Below are 19,486 nucleotides of genomic sequence, written 5' to 3' on the forward strand. Positions count from 1 at the left end.
ACTGCTGTGGCCTCGGCTGTATGACACAGTGGCAGAGCATTTACAAAGGCAGAGCGATGGTTATGGTCTTTTTGAGGCAGAAGAGAGTGTGATCAGAAATTCCTTTTCAATACATATCTTTGTAATGTTAAACCACATAATTAGTTCTTTTCTAGTGACTTACGTTTTTCTTGATTTGAATTCTGAGAACTTTACATCCACTTAAAAAGTTCCTGTAGAAATAGAGAATTATAGGGGATGGAGCTGTGAAACTTTCTATGTATAAGCCATATCCCATAATGAACGTGCTGTCTTCTTAAAGGATTTACTTTCCTGTCTGCTTCTCCGTGAAGAATTTCCTTGTGATTTATTTGTGGGCCTAAGAGTTAGCGTGGTATCCTGAACTTCATGGCTAATCCCCTCGTTTCAAATCCTGATCTTCACATAGATGGAGTCACTTTTTGGAAGTTTGCCAGAGATGCTTGAGTTTCAGAAGGTGTTTCTGGAGACCCTGGAGGATGGGATTTCAGCATCATCTGACTTTAACACCCTAGAAACCCCCTCACAGTTTAGAGTAAGTATCTCAGATTTAGGCTGAAAGTGAAAAGAAATGGCTAGGTGCAAAATTCTCTCATGAGAAAGAATGTCTTGTCCTGTGACTATTGACTGTTTATTGTCCTGTGACTATTTCCTTGCACCGTTTTCCTCTAGCGGGTGGTAAAGGGAGGCTGTATTTTTTTTTTTCCTGGTACACATACTTCTGGTAGTCAGAAGTCCGGCAGCACCTCCCGCCTGGTTGCTAAGCACGCACATGCTCTTTTCTCAGCTGCTGTTAAGGATATCCAGGGTGGTTGCTTCTGAAACTGGAGCTCCTACACCCTGCGCCCAATCCTTCTTCCCTGTGGTCATGTGGATCTGGGATTAACAGACTAGGTTTCTAATTGCTGGGCTCGAGCCCTCTCTTCTCTGAAGCACCAGTGCTCCATAGCATCCGTGTAAGCCACAGTGTGGTAGGAAGCCCCTCCAAGGGGACCTGGAACCATACAGACAGCATCACTCTATCCAAGCAATGCACAGTCAGCTTTATTAATGAACCTCTCAGATGGTTTATATCCCACCTTGTCAGCTGTAGTTTTATAGAACTTTCTTTGTTTCTTGTCCTTGGATTGAACACAGTCAGTAGGCTCTGCTGCTGGAAACTTTGCAGTCAAGCTAGAGACCTGCCAGGGCAGTGCCTGGGCTGTTCCCCGCCTCCTGTGTGGACGGAGCAGGCCTGAACTTCTTTAAGGCATTAGCGCTGTGGAGTCTGACAGAAGCCATGGGGCCGTCAAATGCCACAAGCCGGCATGCATTGATTAAACCATGTCTGATTTGACTTTCCCCTCTGCCCTTCTAGAAATTACTGTTTTCCCTTGGAGGCTCTTTCCTTTATTACGCGGACCACTTTAAACTGTACAGTGGATTCTGTGCTAACCATATCAAAGTACAGAAGGTTCTGGAGCGAGGTAAGTTGCTTATGCCTTTTATGGTTTTTTTGTTTGTTTGTTTTTGCATTTTTAACTGTTAGTAAAGGGTAAATCTGTATTTAACAGGTAGAGAGTAAGTGCAATTTTGATGTATTAAGGTCCATCCTTGACCTTGACAGTGACAAATATTCAAGGGAAAGATTTCTGTTTCTGTCAGTTTATTGGTCGCCGGAAACAAGTGTGCCTGAGAGCAGAGATGTTGCTTTGCCACGTGTCACTTTGCTGTCAGTTACATCTGGATTCTTGCCAAATTCCTTTCTCTAAAAACTTGCAACCCCAGACCCTAGATGGGAGTAGAAAGAAATGCATGCTATGTTTTTTTTTGTTTTTCCTTGTTAACTTTCTTAAGCCTGAGAAGCCACAACAACTTACCACCAAACCACTACCACCAAACTCACAAGAAGTTTGCCAGCTGGAAGTAAAGTCTCTCTGGCGCACCTGGAAAGAGCTCACATTTCCCAAAGGTTGCTCTTCGGTGCTTGTCTCTGCGCGGGCCTGGAGGGCACCTGGAGGTTTATCCTGACACCCTTAGTGCTCATTCATGTCCACGGATGCAGCTCTGCCATTGGATTTTAATCCAGAACATCATGGTATCCGAGAAGAAAAGCCCCACGTTTAAAAAGTGGGGTCTTAGAGTGCTTCAGATGAGCAAGACCCAGCCCAAATCCATCTTCTCCAGCTGCTTTAGACAGTTGTCTGACCTCTGTTGCCATTTCCTTCCACAAACACCGTCTTCTAAATTAATTAATTAATTTAAAAAATGTTCCTAGAGATGGGTCTCACTGTGTTGCCCAGGCTGGTCTCGAACTCCTGTCCTCAAGTGATCCTCCTATCTAGGCCTCCCAAAGTGCTGGAATTACAGGCCCACCACGCCTGGCCCACAAGCACCTTTGTATTGACGGTCTGTAGTACAATGAAAGCATAGCAATGTACTTGTCAATACGTATTGACAATCGATGCAGTACAATGAAAGCATACCAAGGGCTTGCTCAGTTCCTCCTTTGTCATAAAGAAGAGGGGTCCTGTCACCACCTTCTTGGCCTGGTAATCACATTCAAAATGGTATTGCATCTCCTGGAATATGTGATCTTACAACACAATCCCAAATAAGGGTTTATCTTCCTTCAGAGTAGGTACATTCCAAGCAGCTGGTCATCCATTGCCAACTGGTGGAATCCAAGTAGCACTGGTGTATCCGCTGGTACTCAAACCAAATGCACCTGGATTCCTACACACACCCTTCATGGTACTCAGACACTGAACAGAGGGGCAGTTTTCACTGCCAGAGAGGGTCCTACTGCCATGCCTGGTGGAAGGGAGCTGTGGCTCTGGGTGTGCGAACGGTGAATCTGCTTGGAGCTGTGGAGTGAAGGGTATAGGCTGCAGTGCCTGTCACCTTACTTTACAGGAGAAAAGATACTGCTTTTCAGAATAAGAATAAGCAACAATTAGAGTGAGGCCAGTGGGAAAAACACTGGTTTATTTTTCTTTATGAAATTTTTGTGGGTATGGTGTAGGGTCTGGATAACATTGCTTAATGGCTTTTTTGATGTTGTTTTTTTTGAGGTGGAGTCTCACTCTGTTGTCTAGGCTGGAGTGCAGTGGCGCGATCTTGACTCACTGCAACCTCCACCTCAGGGGTTGAGGTGATTCTCCTGCCTCAGCCTCCCGAGTAGCTGGGATTACAGGCACTCACCACTATGCCTGGCTAATTTTTGTATTTTTAGTAGAGACAGGTTTCACCATGTTGGCCAGGCTAGTCTTGAACTCCTGACCTCAGATGATCCACCCGCCTCAGCCTCCCAAAGTGCTGGGATTACAGGAGTGAGCCACTGTGCCTGGTCACACTTCATGGCTTTTAATGAATTGTTTGAAACTCACTTTTTAGGTCACCTATAACAATATTTCTCGTGGATATACATGAAATGTGTCTTTAAGTCAGACATTCCCGCATGTTGAGTCGGTGTTACTCTTTGGCGTGCAGCCTGCATTCCATCCTCGGAAGCTCCCAGGCTCCAGGGCGGTCAGGGCTGAGGCAGAATCCCACGCTGACAGCTGGGTGCCTGACCCGCTGATGTGTTGGGGTTTTTATTAAAGAATGGTATTAGGAGGAAATAATGAGATGAATATAGAATATAGAAATGGATGAGCTATAAATGTTAAAAGATAAATGAAGAATTTAATTCACCCCACTGTGCTCTTCTAAGGTCTTTTATCCATCTGCTTGTAGCTAAAACTGACAAAGCCTTCAAGGCTTTTCTGGACGCCCGGAACCCCACCAAGCAGCATTCCTCCACGCTGGAGTCCTACCTCATCAAGCCGGTTCAGAGAGTGCTCAAGTACCCGCTGCTGCTCAAGGAGCTGGTGTCCCTGACGGACCAGGAGAGCGAGGAACATTACCACCTGACGGGTGAGGAGGCGGCGAGGGGCACCCCTGGGCAAGGGCCGGACAGGGCGGCGAGGGGCACCCCTGGGCGAGGGCCGGACAGGGCAGCGAGGGGCACCACCGGGCGAGGGCCGGACAGGGCGGCGAGAGGCACCCCTGGGCGAGGGGCTGCCTGCCGTGCCCTGGGCCTGCCAGCTCACCTCTTCCCCGCCTAGTGGCACGTCCTGTGTCACTTTTCAGTTCTGCGATGGTTCATCTTAGGTTTCATGTGAATATGTGAAAGTAGCTAGGTGTCTGGTCACTCCTTTAGAGCTTACAAAATACTTGGGTAAAAATGATCTCTTCAGGGTATCACCATTCTCCTCCTATGCGGGGATGATTCCGTCTACACTCTCAAAATAAGTAAATTACCTCAGGTCACTTGGCTGTGAAACTGTGCCGCTGGAACTGAAAATCAGCCCTATTTTCCTATCACTTGGTTAAGTTTTGTGGCGGTCGCCACCCGAGCTGCTGGTTGGATTTGTTGGGTGAGGCTCCACCTTGTGGAGATCTGTGAGCAGAGCTCGGCTCCGAAACCAAACTCCCAGTGATGGGTTGTGCTTTCAAGTCGCTGCTGTTGTGTTACCATTTGAACCTCTGAAATTACTGGCCTGAGACACAATTTGTCAAAAACACAAAGCTTGCAGTTTGATAATAAGTAGAGGATCCTTAAAGAGGGGCTTTATTTGGGTTGGAGATAGTGATTTGTTCATATGTTGAAAGTAGGAGGTTCAGTTAAACCATAGGTGATAAAATTTCTAGGGAGAGAGAGAGACTTACTAACACTTTAGTGTTACTGAATAATAAATACTGAGATGAGCATAAATTAAACTGACTCTTTTTTCCATGACAAGCATAGTTTGGTATCAAGCTCAACAAGAGGAAAGCATTTTTGTATGACAGTTAAATTCTGTAATAATACAAATTATCTTCAGCATTCATACTGTGTAAAAACTTCATTTTGTATTAAGATCATCTTTAGAAGGGTTTGATTTAAAAAACTTCCTTCCAAACTTCCCTCCAGATAGAATTAAAATGCTGAATTGGGAGAAAAAAAGTATGAAGAATACTGAATTTAGAAGTGACCTAAAATTTTGCTTTTTGGCTTTTATAAAATAATGTATCCCTCATATTCCTTCATGGGAAGTTATGAACATATACCATATATAAATGTAAACAATTGTTCTGTCAGTCTGTCATGTACGGGGGTGTTGTTATGTTCTATTTAAACCTGGATCCCGGTTCCCAGAAGGGGAAGCCAAACTCGGGAGCTGGTGCCCGAAGCCCAGTAAGTCTTGGGTTTGAAGCCTGGCTCCATTCTCGTGCTTTCCTCTCTGGAACTCCGGCAGAATATCCTGCACTCACTTTTCTCACCTGTAAAATGGGATTGATTAGTCTTTAGTTAGTTATTGTGTACACTAAATGAGATGATTCACAGAAATCACCTGTCGTGATCCTTGCTGAGTAGAAAGTGCTCCATACATGTCAGTTGTCGTTATTAGTGATACTTTTCACTGATACTCTGCCTCATTTCAAAAAGAATTTGAAGAAGAAGATAATTTTGCTGTTCTTCATTCTAATGGCTGGGCTACAGTGGGCTATTGTGACTTATTCTGAATGTAATGCTCCTGCTAGTGGGTACTGGTCTGGAATCCTGAGTTGAATCTTGACTCCATTATTACTGTTGGATAGGATCTAAAACAATATAAATATTTATTTATTCTTAAATAAATATGATTTATATAAATCATATTTAAGAATAAATATTTAAGAATATTTATAAATATTATTTCATATTAATAAATATGATTTCATATCTTGCAGAAGCACTAAAGGCAATGGAGAAAGTAGCGAGCCACATCAACGAGATGCAGAAGATCTATGAGGATTATGGGACCGTGTTTGACCAGCTAGTAGCTGAGCAGAGCGGAACCGAGAAGGAGGTCCCGTGAGGCGTCTGCACTCTGGGAGCCTAGTGCATGTGGTGTGGGGTCTGTAGGTGACCTCTCAGATAGGCTGCCCTGTTAGGACTTCCCTGGAGGAGAAAATGCCTAAGATTTTCTTGATAACAATGTGTCTAATGAACTATACAATTTATGTATAGACATATCATAAACTTCATTACACTGGTTTAAAATATAACCTTATGTCACGTTCACATTGGCTGGAACATCCGTGGAGGGTGAGCTGGCAGAGGCTGGGGCGGAGAAAGGACGTGGGAACTGGCAGTGTGGAGTCTGGGGCTTTTCCTTTTTTATTTTGCTTTTTTTTTTTTTTAAAAACATCAAATATATTTTTTTAATATCAAACATATATATTTTTAACATCACATATTGGTGGTTGCCTGCTTACTTATAAAACTAGTCCAAGCAGGATTTGACATTTTCTGTATTTTTCCTTTTTATCTGATTGCTTAATTTATCATCTTGTGCTTCTAAAGCTGGCATGCTGGAAGTAGCATAGTTTAGGCAGAAAATGGCAGGAACAGGAAAGAGCTGGAGATCAGTCCTTCACTCTGGCCAGTTTCAATGCTGGTGCTCTTTTATCAGCGGCCCGAACGGAGCTCAGAGGTGGTGGATGTACTAGATCCCAGGGGAAAGCTTACAAAGGCACTCGAGAAGAACCACGGACACTGGTAGAGTTCATCTTATGGAAATCGAGTTGGTCACAAGGCATGTCTCACCTACATGTGTGGGCATTGGAGCAAAATGCCTTCAGCTTTATGTTATTGATCAGACACTTTGGTGCTTAGCTCATATTTTCAAAACCTCCACTATTTAAGGCCCCATGTTTACAGGTATCATAAAAATTAAACCAGCTGTGCTTGCATTTTAGCAATGACTGTGTGTACATCACTATCTAACATGAGATGATCTAGCATGGGATTTCCGTATCTTCCTTACCTCCTCTTTTTACAATCTAGGTAACAGAACTTTCGATGGGAGAGCTTCTGATGCACTCTACGGTTTCCTGGCTGAATCCATTTCTGTCTCTAGGAAAAGCTAGAAAGGACCTTGAGCTCACAGTATTTGGTTAGTATTCCATTCAGAAGAATGTAGACTGAAGAGGCTGGGATTAACGAAGAACTTCACTGGCCACACCAGTCCAATTCACTCCTGGGCTCCAGGAGTTAGAATTGCTATAATGGTTGGGGACTTAACAGGGCCAGCCCCCAACTATTTAAAACTCCGGCATCTCTCTGCATCCTCATTATCTTGTTCTCCCTTCTGCTGCTTGGCTCAGGCCAAGTGTTACAGGAACAGATCCCTGAGGCTATTTTGAAACCCGCTATCTTTTCTTTTTCTTTTTCTTTTTTTGAGACAAGGTTTCACTCTTGTTGCCCAGGCTGGAGTGCAATGGTGTGATCTCTGCTCACTGCAACCGCCACCTCCCAGGTTCAAGCGATTCTCCTGCCTAAGCCTCCTGAGTAGCTGGGATTACAGGTGCTCGCCACCACGCCCAGCTGATTTTTGTATTTTTAGTAGAGATGGGGTTTCACCATGCTGGCCAGGCTGGTCTCGAATTCCTGACCTCAGGTGATCCACTTGCCTCAGCCTCCCAAAGTGCTGGGATTACAGGCATGAGCCACCGCGCCTGGCCAGAAACCTGCTATCTTAATAGTCTGCTGCATTTCAAGATGTTTTAATTCTCTCTGAGAGTTGGGAGAGCAAGTGACAGTATATTGTCACTGAGAGAACACAGTTTCAATAAAACAAAGAGTTTAAAAAAGCCAAGATCAACTTCCAATAGTAGCTTGTAAATAAGCAGGTGCTTCTGCATAGTTCAAATATGAGCAAAAGGGAAGTACCATTTATTCACTCATGTGTTGGCAGAGTAAGGTCTTAGAGACTCATACATTTGAAGAGTGTTATTCTGTTAAGACATTCAGCTCTAGTTTAACCTTGGAAGAGTTGCATAAAATAAAGACTTTCTTTCTCTTTTCCTTTCTTTAGTTTTTAAGAGAGCCGTCATACTGGTTTATAAAGAAAACTGCAAACTGAAAAAGAAATTGGTAAGGCAAAAATTTGTTTTAATTTAAGCTACCTTTTCATGGCTGTATCTTCCTATTAACGTTGAACTGAAAAGCCCACTGAGCACCACGGCTGTGCTGACTGATACTGCTTACTCTGAGGGTCACTAACCCCATCACATACTGAGAGCGTCTCTGAGTCTCCCCGTGAAAGATGTCTGTTTTAAAAGAAGATGTACAGCTGGGCATGGTGGCTTATGCCTGTAATCCCAGCACTTTCGGAGGCTGAGGCTTGAGCCCAGGAATTTGAGACCAGCCTGGCCAACAAGGTGAAACCCTGCCTCTACCAAAAATACAAGAAGTAGCTGGGTGTGGTAGCACGTGCCTGTAGTCCCAGCTACTTGGGAGGCTGAGGCAGGAGGATCAATTGAACCCAGGAGGTGGAAGCTGCAGTGAGCCTTGATCATGCCACTGCATTCCAGCCTGTGCGACAGAGTGAGACCCTGTCAATAAATAAATAAGTAAATGAAGTAGATAAATACTTATATGGGGGCCTACATAGAAGATCAACTTTTATATCCCTGAAAATGGCCCATGGTTGTTCCATACACAGTCTGTGAAACTTTGGTTTATTTTCAAATGCCTTTTACCTTGACTCAGAAAAACAAAAACAAAGCTTAGCTGTGGATACCATATGCCATCAGTTTACCATTCAGAGATAGCGTGAGGGCGTGGAAGCCTTGGCTGCTCTTCTCGCTTTGAGACCTGTAACTGATTCTGAACCACAACTCGGCCTTCCCACCTTCCCCAGCAATGTGAGGTCTTTGAGAATTGGGTGCGTAGCTGATTGACTTCTGTGCCCTGAACACCCACATGGCTGCTCGGAGACTCGCCCACAGGGAGAACATAAACTCCTATTCACCATGCACACATCCTCCCCCAGTGAGACAGCTTCCCTAACACTTTTCTTGGTGGGCCTTCATGTTACAGCCCTCGAATTCCCGGCCTGCACACAACTCTGCTGACTTGGACCCATTTAAATTCCGCTGGTTGATCCCCATCTCCGCGCTTCAAGTCAGACTGGGGAATCCAGCAGGTAACTGTTTCATGCGGTACGATGCCAGAAAAAGCATTTCAGTAGACTTCACTGTGGAATGAAAAGAAAGAAAGGACCTTGGGGATAATTTTTGGTGCCTTTTATTTTATAGACAAGGAAAACGAGGACAAAGAGAGGTTATTTTGCTGTTCCTTAGCAGACTTCTGGGAGAAAGTAAATGCTGGTGGATAGCTTTTTCTTTGCCAAATGCCTTTCATTGTTTCCTTATTGTCTCTATCAATAGTTTTCAACATTTTCCTTTCTGCCTTGATACCCTAAAATGTATTAGAAAAACAGATCCACAAATTTATGTTTTTACAAATTTAGAATATAGCAGAAAATTCCTTAAGGTTAGGTAGTACTTTAGGTGATATAAAAAGAAAAAAATCTTTGACTCTGGAAAATGTTCAGAGATCCTTCCAGAGTAACCTTGTTTTGGTGACAGGCCTCTGGTGACAGAAGAGGCCAGCAGGCTGAGTCATGCAGTGACCTGCTGGGCTTCTGTTTAACTTTTGTCAGAAGTGCTTATGTTTTCTAGAACATGACTGCATTTGGGGTTGGCCTCTTTTACCTCAAGTATCCCAGTTCCTGTTCCGTCCAAGGAAAGGGCAAAACTGCAAAGGAGGGTTGAAGAATAGGATCCACCAAATCTTTCCCAGACAGGGGCTCCAGAGAGAGGGCGAAGGCAGTTCAGATGGAGGAAAATCTGCAACAGGAAATGTAAAGAGTAACCAAAAGGCATTTCAGTTCGTGTAACTCTGAAAATCATACATAGAACAAGCCACAGAAGAAAACGAGCCAGGACTGGGAATATTAGACTTTCTTAACTCATGAGATTTAAACTTCACAAGTGTTCTTAACCACAGCATTTTGGGCAAAGTTGTAGACTCTTGTTTCCATTTCCTTTTACACAGGGACAGAAAATAATTCCATATGGGAACTGATCCATACGAAGTCAGAAATAGAAGGACGGCCAGAAACCATCTTTCAGTTGTGTTGCAGGTATGACTGACTTCCAAAGATTAAAACCAACAGAAATAACATAGAATTATGTCTCTTAAGGAAGGGAGTTTATATTTAGTGCCCTCCTGAATTTTGATGACATCAGGGTCACACTCCCCACCCTCCAAAAAAGGCAACTGAGGCCGCTAGTAGGAGAATACATTGACTAAATAAATATCAAAATCTTAAGAGTGATCAATTCTCACCTCCTTTTGTATGGGAGGCCACATGGCACTGCTGTTGGGTGGCTGGCTGGCAGCCTGGCCCAGCAGGTGCAAGGTGCAGGAACACAGGCGGGCGTGGAATGGAAGCACGATGAACACTCTGGACACTTCTGCTCTTTTCTCTCCCCCCCACCCAGTGACAGTGAAAGCAAAACCAACATTGTTAAGGTGATTCGTTCTATCCTGAGGGAAAACTTCAGGCGTCACATAAAGTGTGAATTACCACTGGAGAAAACATGTAAGGATCGCCTGGTACCTCTTAAGAACCGAGTTCCTGTTTCAGCTAAATTAGGTGAGAATTTTGCTAGCCTTGTGTTTATTCAAGCAAACATTATGAGCTTCTGAAAAGGATAAATGCTCTTGTAATACAGCTGTGAGTTTTCACTTTGTAAGTCATCAAGGTACTTTTATCTCCTTTGAAGAAACCTAAACATGCCTCTTGCTCCCAGACATTCTACTGGAAAATACAGCCACCCCCAACCCCCAACCCCTTGTCTTCCTACCAGCTGACATAGTCCAAATGTACGATTTTGTTTCTTCCACTAAGATGTGCACGGGTCCAGGGACTTTGTTTTCCTCACTGCTGTATTCCCAGTGCTCAGCAGTGCCAGGCATCCTGAAGGTCAATGCTGAATGAAGATCAAGAACCTTACACAGAGGGTCTCCACCTTCTGATGGTTCAACTTACAATTTTTTGACTTTACCATGGTGTGAAAGTGACACACATTCTGTAGAAACCGTACTTCGAATACCCAGACAGCCATTCTGTTTTTCGTTTCAAGTGCAGCATTCAATACATTTCATAACACTTAATTATAAAACAGACCTTGTGCTTTGTCCAACCGTAGGCTACTGTAAGTGTTCTGAGCACACTGAAGGCAGGCTGGGCTAAGCCGCAGTGGTTAGTAGGTATATTAAATGCATTCTCGATTTCAATATTATCAACTGAACAATGGGTTGATTGGGATGTAATGCCGTCTAAGTTAAGGGGCCTCTTAAGAACTTATCGTTCTTAATCGATAAGGCACCAAGTAAGCATTTCAAATCACATTATTCTGCTTGTTTCTAAAATTTCAGCTTAAGTTTTCAGAACCTTATTTCTACATTAACTATTTTGTTATTATCTTTGTTGTTTTTAGTCTTAGAAAATGTAAAACTTCTCTTTTTCATGTCAAATCAATGTGACCTCTTCAGATTTACCACATATTTACTATTTTCTCCATTGTCAAAATAAACTGGCCATCAAAATAACATGCTGTTATTATTTGTAGAAACACCAAAACTGAGAACTCCCTTGCTTCTTTCAATCCAAGAGAACAGAACTACACACACACACCCCCACCCACCCACCCACACACACCCCTATAACATCAAATTTCAGAAAGTTGGTTTGAAATTCCAGCAGAGACAGTTCTCATATGAGAAAGAGAGTATTTTCTAGGCCGGGCATAGTGGCTCATGCCTGTAATCCCAGCACTTTGGGAGGCCAAGGCAGGTGGATCCCTTGAGCTCTTGAGTACAGGAGTTTGAGACCAACCTGGGCAACATGGCGAAACCCCATCTCTACAAAAAAATATAAAAATTAGCTGGGCATGGTCGTGCGCACCTATAGTCCCAGCTACTCAGGAGGCTGAGGTGGGAGGATCACTTGAGCCCAGGAGGTGGAGGTTGCAGTGAGCGGAGATCACACCACTGCACTCCAGCCTGGGTGGCAGATCAAGACACTGTCTTTAAAAAAAAGCGGGGGCGGGGGGAGTATTTTCTACTTTTAATTGAGCAGCAAGGGAAATCCACAAAGTGAGAAGATGCATGGTGTGATCTCGATGATCAAATTACAAAGCACCTTAGTGAAAGAAAGGAGCCTAGATTTATTAGCAATTAACTTTTCAATGTACTCATTGGCAAAATAGGAAATCTTAGCCCATATAGTAGTTTCTAGTGTCTAGTTCTATCTAAATAATTGAGCTCTGATAATCTAAAAATGCTGAATTGCCCAACTTACAACTGTAAACCTAAGTCAAAAATTTCCATGTTTTCAGTAGCTACGTTTTTGCCTAAATACCAGGATAGTTGCTACCTGAAGTCATATCATAAAATAAAATCTTAATTAAGATGTTAAATCTTACACAGGCTTTGAGGCAAACGTTACACATTGTGTAACCTGTTTCTGTATCACAGCGAAATGTGTTTTTCTCACTGCAGCTTCATCCAGGTCTTTAAAAGTCCTGAAGAATTCCTCCAGCAACGAGTGGACCGGTGAGACTGGCAAGGGAACCTCGCTGGACTCAGACGAGGGCAGCTTGAGCAGCGGCACCCAGAGCAGCGGCTGCCCCACGGCCGAGGGCAGGCAGGACTCCAAGACTGCTTCTCCCGGGAAATACCCACACCCTGGCTTGGCAGATTTTGCGGACAATCTCATCAAAGAGAGTGACATCCTGAGCGATGAAGATGATGACCACCATCAAACTCTGAAGCGGGGCAGCCCTACTAAAGACATCGAAATTCAGTTCCAGAGACTGAGGATTTCTGAGGACCCAGACGTTCACCCCGAGGCTGAGCAGCAGCCTGGCCCGGAGGCGGGCGAGGGCCAGAAAGGAGGAGAGCAGCCCAAACTGGTCCGGGGGCACTTCTGCCCCATCAAACGAAAAGCCAACAGCACCAAGAGGGACAGAGGAACTTTGCTCAAGGCACAGCTCCGTCACCAGTCCCTTGACAGTCAATCTGAAAATGCCACCATCGATCTAAATTCTGTTCTAGAGCGAGAATTCAGTGTCCAGAGTTTAACATCTGTTGTCAATGAGGAGTGTTTTTATGAAACAGAGAGCCATGGAAAATCATAGTACGATTCAATCCAGATATGGGTTAAATTCCTCATTTTACTTTTAAACTGGTGGTAAAGTGGAAATTGCAAAAAAACTATTCATTCCTGGGTTTTGTGCAGTATACATTTTCCCACGAAATGGTTGTAAAGATTTAAGTTATTTTAATTTATTGTGGACCAGAAACCTAGAAGAAACTGGTCAGAATCTGTAAATTACTTAGTTTATATCCACTTTGAGCAGGTATCAAATGATTTAGAATCCTTAAAATTGCCTTCTAATTATTTTAAGTTATGTGGAAAAAGTAAGGCTGGGGAAGTTGTGATTAATAGTTTTCAAAGGGTCATTTTTTAAAATCCTCTGGGCATTTTCTTTCAGCTGTCAGTTTTTGCTTTATTTAAAGCATATTTAAGTTATTTTAATGTGGTTTAGGGGCAAAATGTGCAGATACTTCATTTTTGTAAGATTGTAATAGATGCTGTTTATACTAAACCTGTTGTATCTATACAGTATATATTAAAAGAAAGCTTGTACTGTACCTTATTTGATGATATTTATTTTCTCTGCCAAGCTGTATAGTAAAAGGAAAGTAAGTCACATCTGGTCATTGGCATTTTTATTGTCATTCTGTAAAGACAAAAGAGTACCCATATAAGAAGCTCCACGTAGTGCAAATCGACATCTGGTAGGCTGCTCGCCCCCAGGCAGCAGCTAGAGTCTGTAACTCTTCGCGTCATCCTGTTTTTCTTTCTTTTTGATTTTTCTTTGCCTGAGTTCTTCTCTGAAATTATATGCAAAGAGTTGTGGGTCTTCATCACACATTCTTCTGTATACCTCACAGAGGCTTTTAAAGTGTGAGATGGAGAGCTGGCGAGGCCGAAGAGTAGGGTCTATGTCTGCCAACTCTAACAGCCTGCCCGTGTTTTCCAAGCGCTGCGCTTCAGGGAATAACATTCTGAAGGGAAGAGAGAAATATCAGAATTTTACTTAAATTCCACCAATCACGACACCTTTTAACCCTCATTTGAAAACAACACAGTTGCTGACTACTGCCAGCTGGAGGGAGTGGCAGGAGCCTCCTGGATTATATAGCACCAGGTAACAGGCACGGCCCACGACTGAGGCAGCTCTAACCTGATGCGCGGGGCAAGCCCACAATGGGAAAGCATTCTCCAAAGCTCAATCAGTACATGCACTTTTTAAGGTAAGTTTAACATCTGCTCAGCTGCGTTCTTGTAGAACTATAAGCTTGATTTGCCTCATGTTTCGATGTGAAAGTTGTATTATTTCTTGTGTGACAAATCCCCAGTTTTGATTCTCTAGAATTTGAATTTATCAGCCTTTATAGAACTCTTCATGCTAAAAGAGTTACTTTTTTTGCTAAAAGTTTGAAAATAGCTGATAGGAAAATATAAATAATTATCCCTCTTGTTATTTTTCAAGCATCTTTAAAACTGATTTGAAGTAGAGAATATATTTTAAATTTCACCTATCTGAATTGGACCATTGTTTTAAAATAAATAGCAGAACTGCTTGAAACGCTGTGGAGTTAGGCCTGGATTGCATTTTTCTTCAAGTCTCAGGGTTCTTACAGAGCTCATCCCAAAGGGCTTGGAAGGTGTCATGGTCGGGGAGATTGCATGTTGCTTATAGGCTGATAGTCCTTTCAACAAGGAATTGCATGTCCCCCACAGTTTCAGGGTGACAGATCTTTGAGTTCAGTTTCATGGCAAAGAGGACCTGATGACGGTTTCTAACATGTGAAGAACACCAACAGGTCAAAGAACTTTGCCCTGTTACCCCAGATGGCACAGTATCTGGTCCATGTCTGTCCTGAGGACGGTGTATCTGAAACGAATAGGGCCCTTCACTTAGCTGGGGGGTTGTCTTGGAAACGCTAGTGCCAGCTCTAGGCTCAGACCAATTCCAGGATTTCCAAAAGCACATAAAAGGACATAGGTTTGTGTTCCCCCTCCCCATGAATCAGGGCTATCAGGTACAGCTGTGTGGGTCCTGCTGTGCATGAGGGGTAAGTGTGAGCCGAAATCCAGCTTCTGTTCCCTCACCAGCAGCGCACGGTAGCTGAGGGCTGCAGCCACAGGGCTGTCTTTGTTCTAATTAGCACCAAAATGGCTGGCCAGTGGCATCTCTGTCACCAGCTCTGCACCTCAAGTCTCTGCTAGAGAAGCAGGAACTAGCTGGTAAGGTGGGAATCCTGGCTTAATTAGAGGCCACAAGTGGCAGGCTGACGCTCTAACTTCTGCCATCTGGTATCCTCGGCAATGGGCTTTGTGGGCTGCAGCGCTCTTAGGAGCTGATGCCCAGCCGGCCCCTAAAATAATCTGCTGTCATTTCATGTGCTGAAGGGACACTTCAGACCCTGTGAAGGAGAGAATTACAATGAAGCCATGTGAGGAGGTTTTAGAAACTGAGAAATATGTGCCTCTCCGGCTGAGCCCCTTTCAACAGCTGAATATGGATAGATGATCAGAGACGGAAATCTTTGACAAACACACGCTTTCCTGCCTTCTTAAGCAGACCATCACTGGGCCTGACTAAACAGCTTCTTGGCTCTTTCTGGATCTGCAACATAGCTGTGGTCCTTCAGAGCCCATCAAGGTGGGCGGCCTCTAGACCACCGCGCCCCGTTGGCTTTTCCCAGTGGTTCCTGTGAGCCTCTTGGGAGCAGCCGCTTTCTGTGAGATGGAAATGTGCTTTCGTGAGGACTTCGCGATGATTTTGGCTGCTCAGAAGTCACATTTGCTTCCTAGTTCTCAAGTATGTCCTCAAAGAAGAGACAGGGCAACTCGGAAGAAAGCAAGCACTTAAAAAACCCATTATTATCTGTCTCGAGTCCTCACTGGGGAACCACGAGCTCCCTAGTACACAGCCACTGTGAGCTGTGCAGTCCCCAATTCCAGGCTGTGTGTATGGTAAAGCCACCCTGTGACGGCCACCTGAGGTCTAGCAAGTCTTTGCTCTCTCCTCAGTGACAGTGAAGTCTTGTCCGTCACAGAACTGAACTCAGTGTAATACTCAGAGCTTTACCAGTAGAGCAAACAAGGTTCTTACTCTTAAAAAGTGCCTAAGGATTTTATAAAGAAGACTACGACTGAAGAGAAGAAAAGGCATTCTTACCCGAGCCCTCGATGGCAGTATTTCCTTCGGAACTGAAATACATTCTGAACCACTTTTTCCACCAGCTTGAACGGCTGCTCTATCTTGGGCTGTATCAAGGGAGTGAAGTGCACCACGCCCACGTCCACCTTCATTGTAAGCAAACATATTATCATTCTGTGGCATGATATGTGGCATAGCGTGATCAATCAGCTCATCCTTGTTAAACAGGAGGATGGGCTGTCAACAGCCTGTTTTCATAAACCGACTCTTCCATGAACTTCAGTGTCATCTCTAGGCATGGAAGATGGTACATTCTGGATTTGCAAATGACATGGAGAAATCAGCTGGCTGCACCTGTTCTCTAATGACATCCACCAGACCTGTGCTTGATGGTCACTTAATTTTGAAACGCAGTTTCACAATGGCTTAAAAATCAATCCAAATCATTCAAGTCAGTCAGCAGATAACAGGTGGCATTAGAATATTTTAGTTTTTGAATGAGTAAAAAAATAGGCTGCAGCAGCAGCTTCAAGACACGGAGAGAGGGCAGACAGGCCCCCAGGGACCACTCAGTGCTAAACTTCTCAGACAGAGACACCACTTATTTTCGGTAGACGCTGATTAATTAGCTGTAGTCTGAAAAGCCACAGAACTTTCTAGTAGCAACTTTAAATGCCCCGAAAGGCACAGGCAGGACTGAAATTGAAAATGGAAACCATAAAAAAAAGTCACTGTTTGATAGTGTTTAAACTACTGCCAGCTGTGGAGCTTCTTTAATTGTCAGGAGATACAACTTTTCAGGCATAACTGATAAGAGATTTACACCCTGATTTGTTCCAAAAATGGACTCATGGTAATTCACAAGGACACATTCAAATACCAAAGGAAAAACATTTAAAGACAGAGGGAAATGGAGTCAAAACAGTAACGACACACACAAAAATGCTGACGGAGACGACGGTCTAGGAAATGGGAAGTCTCGTCATAATTGACAAAAGCCTCAGTGTCCAGGAATTGTTAAACTTGTTAATGAGGATCTCACACAGACTCAACAAAAGGCAAAGAGAGTAGGGCAATTTAGGAGGTGTGGGCTGCACCACTGCTTTTCCAAAGGAACTCTATTGTGGAAATCCCACAGGGGTTGTCATTTTCTCTTAAGAGGACTTGCTTCTAAAGATCCTTGTGGCCACATAATTCCTTAAAAAGATGAAGATCGGAGAGTGGCTTTTCTGGTTGTGTTTATTTTAGGGTAGAAGGAAAACAACTGAATATGATGCGAGACTTTATGGACAAGAAAGTGAAAATAAGCTGTGCTGAGCCTCATGCATCCTGATGTGCTGTGGGAGGAGCCTGTGGTGCCTTAGCTGTGTTATCTGGGACCCGGACCCCCGAGACCTTGCACCTACCTATTGAAACAATCAATGACCCTGTCCCCGAAGGTTTCAGGTCAGCTACAGCTGCTCCTACTGGATGGAATGGGAAATAGAAGGCTTTGGTGGTAAGGGGCGGTGTGGGCTGACGCAGGCTGAGAACGTGCCAAGCAGCCTTTCCACACCCCAAATGCCCACCCACAACGTCCATCAGCCTTCTGGTGAAGTCCACCAGGCTGAAGATTCTATGGTTGAACAGTCGTTATGAACAGTGACTTCACTTAGATGCCAAACGTTCTTAATACATTTTAATAAGTGTGTTGAATTGTGTGGAACAGTAGTTACGAGCAGTGACTTCACTAAGATGCCAAATGCTCTTAATACATTTTAGTAAGTGTGTTGAATTGTGTGCTATATGTTGTTTCATCTGTTTCCTCAAGTTTAATAACAACTACCTCTTCCTACAGGACTTCCCTTAGACCTTAACAAAACACACCATGGAACAGTGTCTGTCTAGCTTGGAGAGGTCTGTGGTCATCAGGGAAAGAGGGACTGAAGAAGATGAGGGGCTGTGGAGTGGACGCAGGGTTTAGGTGGGGTGGGGGTACAGCTATAGGGAGAGAAGAAAGGTGGTTTCAGCTCAGGGCAGTTCTGGGGAAGGAAAAAGAAGACCAAGACCTGATCTATGAATGGCGGAGTGCAAGCCGCAGTTCCATTGACTTCAGATGTCAGGTTCCTTCTGACAAACTCTGCACTATCCTGCCTACCTTGCCTCCTCCTGATTTGTAGAGAGAAGTGGCCCCAACTGTCAGGCATGTGTCTGACCACTCTCTACACCTTACCAGCCTTCTCTCACTGGACTCTCCATTCCCCTTTCATCCCTGGAGCTCCCTGGTGCCCTCATCCCTGCCTCCCATCATCCAGGACTCATCTCCTGTAACCCTTCAACTCCAGTTCTCCCAGTGACACAGAGCCCAATTCTAGCAATTCTTACTAGCAGCCTGCTAGTCTCCAGAAAAAATACTCTTAGCAAAATCTGAGATAAAATCTAATCCCTGCCTAGGCCTAAAGCCATGAAGTATTATCAAAACTCTACATAAGGCTTAAAAATTATTAAGACCAAAAGCACAAATACAAAGAGATGAACTCTCCTTCCAGTACAGAAACTGCCACTTCCAGCTTCTTTATATTTTTAATTTTGGCATCATCTTTATTTGCCTGATTTCATTCCTTTGAGATATAGTTGATATTTGTAAATACAGGAAATGTCTAACTTTCACTTGGGTTTTAAAATCCTAAACAAATATAGCAGTACTCCATGTAAACTATAGCAGTCGACTTCTAAAGTTTGAATACAATTCCAGTACCCTGCTAAGCTGGCTTACATCACGTCCCAGCTACAACAGCACTCCCCTCAGAAATGCAGTTACTATTTAGTGGGAGAGTCTGTAAAACTCAGTGTCAACAAAGCTCTTCCAGTTAGGTCTCCTGCTTCTGGGACGGCGAGGACCTCTCCTGTACCACCCCTTCCTCTCCCTTTCCCCCAAAGGCACCTTTCAGAATTACTCTGAATGATGGAGCCCATTTTTTCTAGAACTATAGGAAAACTGCTTGGTAACTATGGTAACGAATACAAAAATGCTTTTTAGTTATAATTGAATGCTTATTTAAAATTACAACTATTATTTTTTCTTCCTTGAGTTTTAAGCCTGTTAATGGGTTTGATTACAAAAAAGAAATCAGTACAAAGGCATTAGAAGTACTTAAAATATTCTAGTTCAATGCTGCCAGCCCTTTTCCAAACTCAGTCTATCAGTATACCAAAATGGCCTACTAAAATTTCAAATGAAAGGATTTAAAATGAATTTAAATATTTGCCTTTCTAACCCTATACGTCAACACTGTAACAAACTAAGACTGTTTCTCAGTGTTAGCAGCTTTAGCCATAACAGGCC

At 43.6% G+C, this 19,486-nt stretch overlaps 2 protein-coding genes and 1 long non-coding RNA gene across 7 annotated transcripts in view; 1 reads left to right on the forward strand and 2 right to left on the reverse strand.

The window, feature by feature from the left end:
* Positions 1-13,638, forward strand: part of TIAM2 (TIAM Rac1 associated GEF 2) — a 272,790-nt gene extending 259,152 nt beyond the window's left edge. For all 5 annotated transcript variants that reach the window (XM_015137091.3, XM_077999579.1, XM_077999578.1 and 2 more), the window contains 10 exons: positions 428-553; positions 1,376-1,484; positions 3,736-3,915; positions 5,755-5,873; positions 6,854-6,962; positions 7,884-7,942; positions 8,891-8,996; positions 9,911-9,998; positions 10,360-10,514; positions 12,425-13,638. In XM_015137091.3, the coding sequence (XP_014992577.3) occupies positions 428-553; positions 1,376-1,484; positions 3,736-3,915; positions 5,755-5,873; positions 6,854-6,962; positions 7,884-7,942; positions 8,891-8,996; positions 9,911-9,998; positions 10,360-10,514; positions 12,425-13,062 (1,689 nt within the window). In that variant the 3' untranslated portion in view covers positions 13,063-13,638. The remainder of the gene's footprint in view (positions 1-427; positions 554-1,375; positions 1,485-3,735; positions 3,916-5,754; positions 5,874-6,853; positions 6,963-7,883; positions 7,943-8,890; positions 8,997-9,910; positions 9,999-10,359; positions 10,515-12,424) is intronic.
* LOC144340305 (uncharacterized) lies at positions 9,082-10,865 on the reverse strand. Its single transcript, XR_013416262.1, has 3 exons — positions 10,726-10,865; positions 9,568-9,702; positions 9,082-9,271 (listed from the first exon to the last, which is right to left on the reverse strand). It is a non-coding gene; the product is annotated as an uncharacterized LOC144340305 (long non-coding RNA).
* TFB1M (transcription factor B1, mitochondrial) overlaps positions 13,581-19,486 on the reverse strand; it is a 54,410-nt gene continuing 48,504 nt past the window's right edge. The window contains 2 exon segments of the mRNA NM_001261482.1: positions 13,581-13,996; positions 16,180-16,307. Coding sequence (NP_001248411.1) covers positions 13,753-13,996; positions 16,180-16,307 — 372 coding nt within the window. The 3' untranslated portion in view covers positions 13,581-13,752.

The sequence above is a fragment of the Macaca mulatta genome, chromosome 4 (assembly GCF_049350105.2).
Source record: "Macaca mulatta isolate MMU2019108-1 chromosome 4, T2T-MMU8v2.0, whole genome shotgun sequence".
Taxonomy (NCBI): domain Eukaryota; kingdom Metazoa; phylum Chordata; class Mammalia; order Primates; family Cercopithecidae; genus Macaca; species Macaca mulatta.